Here is a 13145-nt window from a genome sequence, read left to right on the forward strand (position 1 = left end):
TCTGCTCTTACACAACAGAGCTGTTCTGAATCACTCCATAGTTAAAACAATGTATTACTGTAGATAAAACTAGAAATGCCATTTTTTTAAGTTATGGGAATTACTTATTTTGCTGGAAAGTGTATTTGAGCGGCATGGCTGATCCTTGAGGTGATGCCCGTACGTTAAGTGGTTTGGATACTGCGTATACCTGAAGCAGGATTTACAGCTTCAGGAGCTCTGCCTCCAGCTGCAACCCTCAATAGGAAGCAAACCAGCATACAACAGCCAAATTACAAGCGCAAGGATGCCATCAGTGCCCCAGGCACAGAATATAGCTAGGCTGCAGAGGAGAAGAAAGACAAATCAAAACACATGAAACATATTTTGAAGTGTAAAAACTGGGAGATTAAAGTTTATTCTCCCAGAATTCCTTATACATCTTGCCTCTATCTTACCAATCAACCTCTGCATCATAATGTCCCCAAGTTTAATTTTTAATAAAATGCAGGATTGGTCCTAAAATTTCATAAAATTCTTTATAAATCAGCCATATTTTGCAGCAGAGCTAATTTGTCCAGTAGAAGCTCTTTATTTTTAAATTTAAATTTATTTTTTTGAGCATTAATTATATTACTGGGACTAAAACTTAATAATTTTAGACATTTCCAATGTCAGCTTTTGGAAAACATGGTAGATCTACATTTCTTTCACACTCAAGTGGCAGTGACTGTTGGACAACAAGCTATGACTCCCAGTTACCTTGTAAAACTTGCTCATATAAACTTAGTCACTTTCTCCTATATAATTATTTTGACCACCTGCCACATCTGCTCATTAATCAGGAATATAATATCAGGGAAAAGACTTCCTTTTCATTTAATATTGTAGAGAGCTACTAAAAATCGGGATTGACGTTTGAGAGGCCTCTGGGCACCACTAGAATAGAAATGACAATGACAAATGGAGAAAACTTGTTAAAACCAGCTGTACTGGGTGAATGGGTGAAAGACTGGATGTTTTAACTGAAAACAAATTTGTGATGTAATTGAAAAAGAGTTGCTTCTGAACATCCCCCCACCCCAAACCCAGAAATGTGACTCTTACCGGTAGCACAGTCTTTCGGAGCTTGGGCAGTATGAGCTGCTTGCCACAAGGTACTTGTTTTTCCAGCTCTTGGGGCATGATGGAGATGTAATCCATTTTCTGCGTTAACAGGTCTTCCTTCAGTGCGGGTTACTGAATGATCTTGACAGGCGCTTGTCTGAACACTATTTACAGAACAAGTATTTTTTGCCCAAGGTTCGTATTTGGCCGTGCTGCAACCAAGTGTAGGTATTGCAGTGGCCAAGTCCAAATGACAAGTAATACACTCACTGTTTTCTGTACCTTTTCTATTTAAAACCCGATCTGCTAACAAAACAGGCCTTTCATTTAAATCATTCCTGCTTGTAGCGGTAACTTGAAGACTTGAAGGCGGCAGTGGCTGACACCCAGGGCTGGCAGCGTTTCTGCCACTTCTGTTTCCCGGCAGAGGTGCAGATGGTGGGTGAGGTGCTAGCAATTTCCTTGGAGCTTTTAGAGTTTTGTTGGCTTCAGCGGCTGACTGCGGTCGGATTATAGTGCCTGTTGTCTTCTTGGGCATAAAACTTGGTTGGGCTCTTACATTTCTTGGTCTTCTAGTTATTTTTGCCTTGGTTTTGAGTTGATTAAAGTCATTAATTTTAGAATTATTGCTACGTACTGGGGGTGTACTTTCTTCACCTTTTGATACCATCCAAGCTTTTTTAGCAGAAAAGGATCCAGTAGACATAAATGTATTCAGAGACGTGCATTCTTTATTTGATTCTTCAGTACTAACATTTGGTTTTGATATATGAGAGTTTTCCTGATGATTTTTTATGAATATGGGGTTTGAAGGTTGAGCAACAATACTTAAATTAGTCTTAGGAGCATTATTTGTAGTTTGAACATATTGCAGCTGGGCAGAAGATATTTCACTGGTGGTTTTTTTGTAGCATTTTTCATTATTTTCTATTATTATCTGGTTAACTTGATCACACCATCTTAGCTTTCTATTGTATTTTTCATTTTCTGCACTTTTCTTTTTTATTTTTGCCAGTTCTAAACTGTCTCTGATAGAAGACATGGGTCGAGTTCCAAAACTGAACTCGTGGTTCATAACCACAGCTTTGAAGTGATTGGGTTCATATTTAGATTCCTTCTTTAAGATACTTGTGAATAATCTTGCTCTTTTTCTTTCAAGAATATTTTTTTTCAGGGTTTTGTTCTGTGCAGGAGTGCCAGAATTTAACTCCATATCAGACGCCAGTGACATGGTTTCTACCATATTTTCCTTTTCTTCCTGTTTGTTATTTTGTTCCTTAGCATTGCACAGAACTGAGGCATTTGGTATGTCCTGAAATAAAGATGATCCTGGATTAATGTTTTCAATACATTTAATATTTTCTTCTTTTGTTTCAGTTATTTTTCCTGAGGTATTTTTTAAAAGCTCCGTACTGATGTTTTTGTCCTTTGGTAATGTATCAGCTGTGCTGGGAATGCCAGTGGAACATCCCTGATTAGGAAATGTTGCAATAGGTTGACTGGAGGTTTGCACAGATACAGTTCTTTTTTGTGGGGTCATTTTAAAACTGTCATCTTGCATCAGATCCTGAACTCTTTCTCCTGGAATAGAGTCAGGGCTGGCCCAGGCTTTGCTAGGACTGAAAACAGGATGACCAGTGGCTAATGTGCTAGCTGTTCCAGAACATGGCTTGCTTCTTTCTTCTTTTATATTTTGCTGAAAACTAAATGCATTACTTACAGAGCTTTCTTGTGTCCCAGAGGTAGAGAACTCTGCAGGTTTTCTTCCAGATCTGTTAGAAGCAGATGATTCCTCTTCTGAATTGTTTACATGTTCAGCAGGAGTTAGAACATTATGTTTAGCTAAAAGATCATGAATAGTTAAGTTGTGGTTGTTTTGTGAATCTACATTTCTCAGACAATTATTTAGATGCATATTTTCAGAAGTACTTTGAGTTGCATAAAACAAACCATTATTCCTAGCCTGTGATTTTTCTGGATTGTACAGGGTACAGTCACACTGCGTAGTCAAAGATGATTCACTTGGTGTTGTGTAATTTCCATTTTGTTCTCCAGCCTCAAGGCTGTCAAGGCTTGACAAGCTTTCTGAATCATCTGTGTTCTTGACTTCTTGATGAAAATTCTGAAACAGAAGCATAAAAACAGACTGTTACATTTATCAGAAATGTTTTTTTTGCTGATACTAATTTTTCATTAATGAGAGCTTAGGCTAAAATACAATCAATATTGAGCCTAGTGTTTTTACAACTTGGGGTCATAGCACCACGAGTGTTTCCATCAAGTCAAAATTTACCTATGTTCAGTTGAAAAAGGAAATGATGTGGTTTGGGCATGAAATTCAGAGGAAAGAGCTGCAACAAATTTAATCCTAAGTCTTATATCAATTCTACAACATTAAAAAAGAACCAAGATTTGTCTAAACAACACTACTATTTCTGGATTGTCCTATGGCGCAGGATGTTTTTTGTACTCTAACATGTAAGTGAGTTTACAAAATGAACGACAATCCATAAAAATACAGGTTTGATAGTGGATCTGCCCCAAACTGGAATTTTTCTGTAACACTAGACTGAATATGTTTATTTTCATACAAAGTGTGACAAGTGATGAGGATTTAAACCTTGACATGGCAAACACAGAAAGCATCTCCCAACTATCATAATCACAGTGATTAACACTTCCCCCCAGTGGAACCCCCTCTTCTAATCTTTCAGAAAGAAGAAAACATCATCTGATCTATGAGGACAGATCAGGTCTAACGGCATATGGGAGTCCCATCTACTGCCCCAACTTCTTAGTCGAAGTTTAATGTAGTGATGAGTAAGAGCAACTGGCACCATCTGAATCACCATTGGGACAACCTTATGTATGTACTCTACAGGTGTTTTTGTCTCTATTACTTCTCCATCCAAGCACCCAGATGCCTGACATGGTTGAAAATCTATACTTTTTTAAGTACAAGATTTCAAAATACACATAAACATAAAGGAAAACAAGCATATCGGCTATTTTCACAATCTCGTACAATCTTTCTCTGCTAAGTTCACTTCCACACAACTCAGCAGCTAAGTGATTTTAAACCATATGTTGGAAAGAATTGACATGAAAAACTAAGAGAAGCTGCATTAGATATGCAATCTTATGCAATGAAGATTTTTTTTCATTAGTGAATTTAAATGGAAAATGTTTTAAGTAGCAAAATCTGTTAACCTAGGTAAGTGATTATATATCCCCTGGCAATTAGAACAGAATTAACATTTTGAAAACTTATCAAAGAATGCATAAAATTCATTAGTGAATAAGAACACATTTTTGTGATAAACCTTTCTTTTACTCTAATAAAATTGTTATACCATAATATTGCATAGTTTATAGCTGTACAAATATTTTAAATTGCAGAATAAAAAGCTTAGTGAGTCCTGAAAGACTTTTTATGGTTGAATTAAATCTTGCACTATCTGTTCAGAGGTTGGTGCAGTCTTCCATCATAGTTATGATCTGAGATGAAGAAACTAAATAGAAAAACAAAGAACCAAGTGTAGGGAAAGATCCCTTTAGGGCACGTTTTCAAACTAAAGCTATACAAACTGGTGTCTTTCTAATAGAAAAGAATAAATAACACGTTGTTAGTTATTTATTAACCTTTATGTTTGGCTAAATTATATTGTTAACCTCTGCTTGAACTTCACAGAACAAGAAAAAAGCATATGCTCAGAGTTTTCTGTTCCAGGCCAAATTTAAGAAATAACTTTGAAATTTTCAGATGGGGAAAAAACAGTAAAAATAAATTATAGGTATCAGGCTTACTTCTTGTCTAATCTGGAAACTGCACCTGTATAGCTAAACATGTGTTTCTAAAATGACTAAGTTAAATAGAGGAAAAATTTTGCAAGGATTGATTTTTAAAAACTTGTTCCGATTGCAGGTAACTTAAATTGGTAAATCTGGAGGGTGCAAGAAAAGTTGCAACTTTTAAAAATTAAGATAAAACCAATTTTACCCAGTTGTGCTCCAGAGGTTGAAAATAGACTTGATCCTGTATAATATATAATTTTACTCTCCTTGTAAAACAAAACCTCATGGGAACACAAAATCTCAGTTGAGGCAACCTCCAGAAATAAGTTAGGAACTAAAGAATACAGAAGGGTTCCTCATTTAAACACATACTCGCTTTTACTTAGTTCATGCAAATTTAGTTCATTTACATTTATTTTGTTGCATCATACAATTTCATCATTTCACACATTAAAGATGCTTATCATTCTCATTAAAATCTTTACATATTTTATTTCCCTTTCTAGCCTACTCTGTAATGAAAGTGAATGGCACATTTTCTTGTAAAAACACATAACTAGAACTCCTTACGTAGTCCTCAAAAAGCATTCAACAATTAGTTGTTCTTTTTTCATAGTCAATAGCTACAGGGAAATAAACCTGGAAATCCCAATGATTTAATTTGATTTAATCTGTGAGTATATTATAGGATGATAAGGAAATAAAAATGTTCACAGAGGGTACTATCTTTTTATTTTCTGGATTTGCACATTGTTTCTGTTATGTAAGTACAATTTATTGTATTGCCTGTTGCCTGCATTATCTTATGTCCTAATGCATGAAATCTAAACCCAGCCTGTCCACATACTTGGTATTCTAGGAAAGAGAACACTTACGAGGAGTTAAGGAGGACACTTGTATGTCTTAAGACTTAGAACAGCTGTGTCAAGCAATTTCATTTCAGTAAAGCGCTAAAATTAAGAGAAAACATGACCCTAAGAAATCTTTCATGAGGCCAATGAAAGAACAACATTGCAACAAGTAAAATTTTAAGAGAACCCAACAAGTGAATTTTCTGCCAACGGACTGTGTCAGAACGCCATTACACTGAAGAGCTTCTATATGTATATTTGACATTTTCTGCAAAAGAAGTGCTGACTGTTCACAGTGCCAGGAGGTGAATGGGAACACTCTTCTGAAGATAAATGCTGGAAAAATGCTACCTACTCTGAAAACCCAGGCCCCTCATCTATTGCACTACTTGCTATTTTTGATAATTTCAACTGGTTTATTCACAGGAGTTCTTTGTGTTGTATGTGTGTATATATAATGTTATACTTCACATTTGTTGTGAAGTAACAGACACTAATGTTCATGCAGATACAAAGATACCTGTCAAAGCTAGTGAGGTACCTAAACACCTTTACTGGTTTTGAGTTTACTGACTGTGAAATTGGAAAGTCCATTAGAAAATTAATAATCTCTTTTCTATGCAAGTTTGGAAAACATAAAATGCATGGCACTACACAATGCTGATTTCACAGAAGACTTGGGCAGACCCAAGAAAGCAAATGCCACTGAGGTAGGATTTTGATGCTTATGTTACATAAGAGATCCATTGTACTGTGCCAAACTCACCAAAGAAGCTATGGAGGTGTAGGATGACCAGAGAAAAGCCTCCTATCAACACCCCTGTCTTTCCTAGGCTAACTCCTAGGTGCCTAATTTAGAATCATAGAATCATAGAATTGTTTTCGTTGGAAAGGACCTTTAAGATCATCAAGTCCAACTGTTAATCTAACACTACCAAGTCCACCACTAAACCATATCCCTAAGCACCACATCTACTCATCTTTTAAATACCTCCAGGGATGGTGACTCCACCACTTCCCTGGGCAGCCTGTTCCAATGCTTGACAACCCTTTCAGTGAAGAAATTTTTCCTGATAGCAAATCTAAACCTCTTGTGGCACAACTTAAGGCCATTTCCTCCCATCCTATCATTTGTTACTTGGGAGAAGAGACTAACACCCTCCTCGCTACAACCTCCTTTCAGGTAGTTATAGAGAGCGATAAGGTCTCCCCTCAGCCTCCTTTTCTCCAGGCTAAACAGCCCCAGCTCCCTCAGCTGCTCCTCATAAGACTTGTGCTCTAATTTCCCCCCCAAGCTATCTTGGATACAGAAACTAGCTATCTATGAACCTGAGTATTTAAAAGAACCTGATTTGCCTGTTTGGAAAATCATCATAGGATGCTAGAAACACAGGTTTAAACTCCTCGGGATAAAAAGAACTCAAGTTTCCAATTTTGTACGCACTCAGGCACTTCAGTAAGCCATACTGTACTGAAGGATTTTTAAAGAAAAGTGATCTGAACACTGAATGTCAGGGTTTCAATTTCTGACTTCCAGTTTTAATGAAGTCCCGAGGTAAATGTACATAACTGTGTAGGAAACCAGGCTTTCAGCTAAACGTCATGCTCTGTTGCTTTATATTAATTAACTTAGCATCTCAGTACTCAGAGTGCTGCTTCTCAGGATCCCTACTCCAGATGCCCAACTCTCTCACAGACTAACCTAGTCAGTCAGCTCCAGAAGTGGAATTCATAATGCCAGCTTTTAAATACCATTAACATTATTAAATGCTTAAATGTTGAGGCACTGAGCACCACAATGCATTAGTCCCTTTTTTGTTTCTAACCCATTAATAAATTTATTTTGAGCAGGCACCATCTACCCAGCAAATTTAAGAGATGAGGTCTTGTAAAAATAGTATGGGACTGCATATTCGAAAGCCATCATAAGGCAAACAGACATGGAGAAAAATTGGGCATGCATATGCAATATTAATTCTAGAAGTTCTTAACTGCTTAACTAATAATTGTTTTAATGTTATATATAAAATGCAATGACATAATTTAATGAGCAAATTCATAGTTATTTACAATCTATGCTATATTCAATGTCATTTTGGTTATCCCAGAAAAGGAGAATGGAGATCAGCTAAAAGTTATCCATTTTCACTTCACTGAAATTTGCAGGTTGTAGGAGAAATGATGTTTTTAAAAATATTTCGTAGATGAAGCTATTTCTAGACAATACTTTAGAGAAAGAAATGAAAGGGAAACAATTCTAAGAGATTTTTTTTCCATTTTAAAGCAAAGAAATAATCCTCTCTGTCACTGGTTAAGGTCTTAATGATGAGGCTCAAAGCCCTGAAATTATCCTTTTCAGAAAAGCTTTCCAACAAAGTCTGATTTATGGGGAAAGAAGAGAAGAATAACTGATGGATTCTTCGTCTTCTAGATAACTCAGAATCTGTCTTTGTGGTTTATTCTTATTCACAAATACACAAATAAGACAAAGCATTAGGATTGACAGATTTGAATGAACTGGAGCTGTAGCATCAGCAAAAAATTATTAATATTATTTGACCAGTACACACCTCCTAAAAGACCCACAACCATAGAGTGTTTGAATCTAATTTTTAAAATAATCCCTAGTTCAGCTGAGGGACTATCCTATCAGATCTCTCTGGCTTGCTAAAAAATTAGTATATATTTTTGCAGTCTATAAAAAGCATTACTTTTTCTTTTAGCAATGTAAATACATCATGAAGATGGAACAGTTTTTTACATGTTTCCACTCTATCTTGTGCACTGCACAGCAGCAACCAAGGCAGAAGGTGGATTTACATTAGGAAATCCTGAAGGTGAAATCCAAAAATACTTCTAGAACCATAGAATATCCTGAGTTGGAAGGGACCCTCGATGATCATTGAGTCCAAAGCCTGACTCCAAAAGGGCAACCTAAAAGTTAAACCATATACCTAAGAGTGTTTTCTAATATTATATATTTATACCTTTCTAGAAATAAGTTTATCTAATGAGACAGTTTCATGTAATTGCCAACATTCACTGCATGCTTCATTAATATAATAACTTATCTTGAAAAAAATATTTAGTGACTGTTACATGTTACCTGTTTTACAAATTCCATTTTTTCAATCAGATATTTTGCAAGACATACATTTCTCTTAAGAACTTTACAGATATGATTTATAAGAACATGTACAAGATTTCAGCATCTACCTTCCCCTAAACAGCCTACTGAATTTAAAAGCTGGTATTTTTTTTTTCTTGCCACTGTTTGAAACAGCGTAATTCTTCAAGTTGTTTGTTACAAGATCTTTCAGTCTCCTGGGTCCCAGTTATTCTCTGTTTATTCCTGTCCTCTGAATTCTGGGTGTTTGGTTTAATGCTTTATTTCCCAGTTAGTGAGCCACACTTCCTTATGGAGATATGCCAGTATCAGGCATAAACTGCACAGCAAAGCTCAAGCTACTCAATACCACAGAAGTGCTGCTATGGGTTTATAATAATTAATATTTAAAAAAAAAATGAAAGAATTGATTAGGTTTCTGTGTACCCAGGCCACCATGAGCCTACTAGGACAGAAGCAGAATACTGGAAGAAAAAAGTAGTTAAATTCTGTTTTGCTTTCCACTTCACAAAAGTGACTCTTTAAAAAACAAAACAAAACAAAACAAGGCTCTGCCATATTAAAAGGGGTAGGATTACTCTGGATAGTGATACTTTAATCTTGACGAGAAAGCAATAGATTTCCCAACATCCCCTTGAGATGTTAGTATATACTATATCTGACAATACCAAGTTACAATATAATATAGCATCGTGGCAGATCAGGATGCACAAACTTTTGTATCTTCCACTCCCTTCCTGCAAGCAAACATTTTATTATTACCATAATTGCAATAAACTAAAGATCAGATACTGCTATTTTTTCCTCTGTTCTTCTCCTTTAACTACATTTATGAACAATTTATTCTGTTCCAGTAAAACAAATGACTTAAAAATAGCTATGAAGCATGGTAGAAATAATTTAGTGCATAGCTATATATAAATATTTCATATATATATATATGGATATATGTATATGAATGTAAAACCAAAAATGGAGTCATGTAAATATATATGGCCAATCTTATGAAAAAGTATATGCTTGTAAAGGAGCAGCAGGTATGTATTGGATGACAGTTCTCAATTTCCCTGTTTCTGTGGTTTGTGAGATATGCTGTATGTATAAAAATTCTAACTTCCACAAGCAAAGTCTTATTAATGTATTAATTTACCTGTGAAACAAACTCTTTTGTACTGAAAATGCTGTTTCAGCTTTAATCCTACATTATCACCAATTCAAGAAGGACTTTGAATTGAGGCAAGACACTCTTCAAATGACTGAACATCCAGATTGCAGGATATGAAGATTGTAATGACATTTTATACAGCACAGGCATGGAATAAACCACTATTTTATGTAAAAAAACCCTCTTCTCTTAAGGAATACACAATCAAAACAAGTTCGAGAATTTGGGTGAAATAATTTAGTCTGGAGATACATTTCAATTTGCCTTTATAGCAAATGTGAATTTTGGATTAGTGAAATAACATGGAATATAGTGGTATGTTGAAATATTGTTTGAAAGCCAGTAAAACCTGATCCCCCTGCTCTTGCCAAAAGGAAAATAAGTAGGGAAATCACTTGAGTTTGTAATATAATTTAAGTGATCAACATAAAAGATGTTAACATTCACAGTTGTAAATAAAAAATGGCCAACATTTCTAGATATAAGGTGACCACAGAAACCTATTTCAAGTCCTTGAATGGTCTCTTAAAGTCAAATCTGACTTCAATTCCAGTGCCATTTTATCCTAACTCTCCCCTTGAGAGTCTGTTTTCCCACTAACTAGCCCTAAGCATTCTACAAGTTCTTGACACTTGGGAAAGACTCTGTACACAGGCACTCCTTTTTTCCACACTGGTCTTGTCTATGCCTCTGAAGAGTTAGACTGATACAATAAACCTTGCAGAAGGAACCCTTGTTTAACTCATTCCAGTCATACTAAAAATGCACTTGAAAATTAGTTCAGTTTTTCCATCAGTTACATGAAACATCTCTATTTCATAGACACAGCCCAACCTCAAAAGCATAGTAACACAAATAGCTAACAGTCATACAGGTCAATTCACTCATGAAAGTAGGGCTATGTCCATATTTATGTGTTTGTAACATCTGCTGCTTTCATTCAGTGGAACATGAAGACAGCCTGTCTTCACGGTAAGCCAGGCTGAGAGAGTTGGGGCTGTTCAGCCTGGAGAAGAGAAGGCTCCGGGGAGTCCTTCTAGCAGCCTTCCAGTACTTGAAGGGGGCCTACAGGAAAGCAGGAGAGGGATTTTTTACAAGGACAAGTAGTGATAGGACGAGGGGGAATGGTTTTAAACTGAAAAAGGGTAGATTTAGATTAGATATTAGGAAGAAATTCTTGACTGTGAGGGTGGTGAGACACTGGAACAGGTTGGCTAGAGAAGCTGTGGATGACCCCTCCCTGGCAGTGCTCAAGGCCAGGCTGGATGGGGTTTTGAGCAACGTGGTCTAGTGGAAGGTGTCCCTGCCCATGGCAGGGGGGTTGGAACTAGATGATCTTCAAGGTCCCTTCCAACCCAAACCATTCTATGATTCTATGATTCTATGAACACCACTTAGAAAATATTCTTCATTATTTCTCAAAGACTTAATTCTATTTGTAACATATATGAGCACACGCACAGTACAATAGGCTACAAAATTTTATTGTATTTGAGATAATATAATAACTTTCTGACCTCATGGTTTGGGTTGCAATTTATGAGAAATGATACCTGTGTTCCAGTCCCTGTTTCAATAAATATTCAAGCATTTTTTGCCAAAGTGAACAGTATCCATAGAAAGGCTGATACTGAGTACTTCAATGGCTGCACAATTGCTTGAAAAAAAAAGGAGAGACAAGGTAAAATTCCTGCTTCGAATCAATCAGAAAGGAATTTAAATTTAGATTTCACAGATACTACTCGAATAACCTAATTATAGTCATATAAAGGAGGGAAGAGGAAAATACAATCTCCATGTTGTAATCTATACCTATTTTGTCTGTGAATTAGCTCTTGCTTCCAAGTATTTTTCTTAAAAAGTGAAACAATAGAGATAAAATGTTACATCAATCAAACAGTTTAATTCAAGCATAATGTATTTTTCTGGAACAGCATAAAAATACTGTTCTGACCAAAACAATTTTGTATGGTCACCAAATTAAAGAGGTGGTGAAAAGAAACAGACAAAAGATATATGAATAATAGTATTCTGTGTCACAGTTGAGCCATTTTAATGGAAATTTTCTAAATTATTCAGTTCAAGGCAGGTGCCAGAAATGGAAAATTTCAGCATAAGCAGTTAACATTTGGAAAAATTATAAACACTTGGGAGTAACGTCTTTTGGTGAAAAGCTGCACGCAGCTTTAGCTAGAGACTGTGCTACCAGCTCCACCTTAAAGATTTTATTTATGCCTACAACAAAACCAGGAAAGGACTGTGCAACAAAACCTTTGATTGCAAATGAAGTTAACAATACTAATTTCTTCAGAACAGAACATACTTATGGAAATATTACAACTAATAATTTGCTATATTGGCTCAGACATAACTGTTGCACAAAATAAAATCTACTTCTCTCAATATTTTAAGCAAAATAATTTTGGGGAATGGTAGAAGGATCACTAAAAATCTTGGCTTACTGCTGAAACTATACAAATTTTTAGGGATGAACAGCAGGGAACACACCAAATCTACTGGTAAGGGCCTACATAGAACTTTATTACCCTGTAGGAAAGAAAAGAATTTTAGGAATCTTTATAATCCTGCTGGGCCTGTAAAAACAGAAACAAAGAGAGGTCAAGGGATCTCAATGGATGGTTAGACTGCAAAGCATGTGCACAGTGAAATACTCTGACATTAGTTTCAGAAGGGCAAGCACTGTTGAAATGACTTTGGACAACAGACAATAACAAGACTACCGAAGCCTATTCATGTCAGTAAGAGTATTATAAATAATTATAAATTTTATTAGTAAGAGTATTACAAATACTATTTCCCATCACAGGAAGTCACAATGCACATGCACACCAGCACAATCCAAGTATTAAACTTCTGAAACTCAGGCCTTAGAACAATGACAATAGCTTTCTTGACTTTTTTTCTAATCAGAGTCCAAAGCATGTAATTTCAAGAAAGAAAGTCCAAATATTTGAAATATAAATATTTATAATTTGAAACTATTCATCAGAGGGAAGAAGCTGAGCAACCTCTAGTGGTAGCAGAAAAATACATTCTGGAAAAAAAAAGTAAAATTTTTACAGGACCTGTTGCGATAGGACAAGGGGCAATGGTTTTAAAC

The 13145-nt window shown here is 35.8% G+C and overlaps 1 protein-coding gene across 1 annotated transcript in view; it reads right to left on the minus strand.

The window, feature by feature from the left end:
- CEP126 (centrosomal protein 126) overlaps positions 1–13145 on the minus strand; it is a 42031-nt gene that overhangs the window by 9962 nt on the left and 18924 nt on the right. The window contains exon 6 of the mRNA XM_068395331.1: positions 1087–3208. Within this exon, the coding sequence (XP_068251432.1) occupies positions 1087–3208 (2122 nt within the window). The remainder of the gene's footprint in view (positions 1–1086; positions 3209–13145) is intronic.

This window comes from Nyctibius grandis, chromosome 2, assembly GCF_013368605.1.
Source record: "Nyctibius grandis isolate bNycGra1 chromosome 2, bNycGra1.pri, whole genome shotgun sequence".
NCBI lineage: Eukaryota > Metazoa > Chordata > Aves > Nyctibiiformes > Nyctibiidae > Nyctibius > Nyctibius grandis.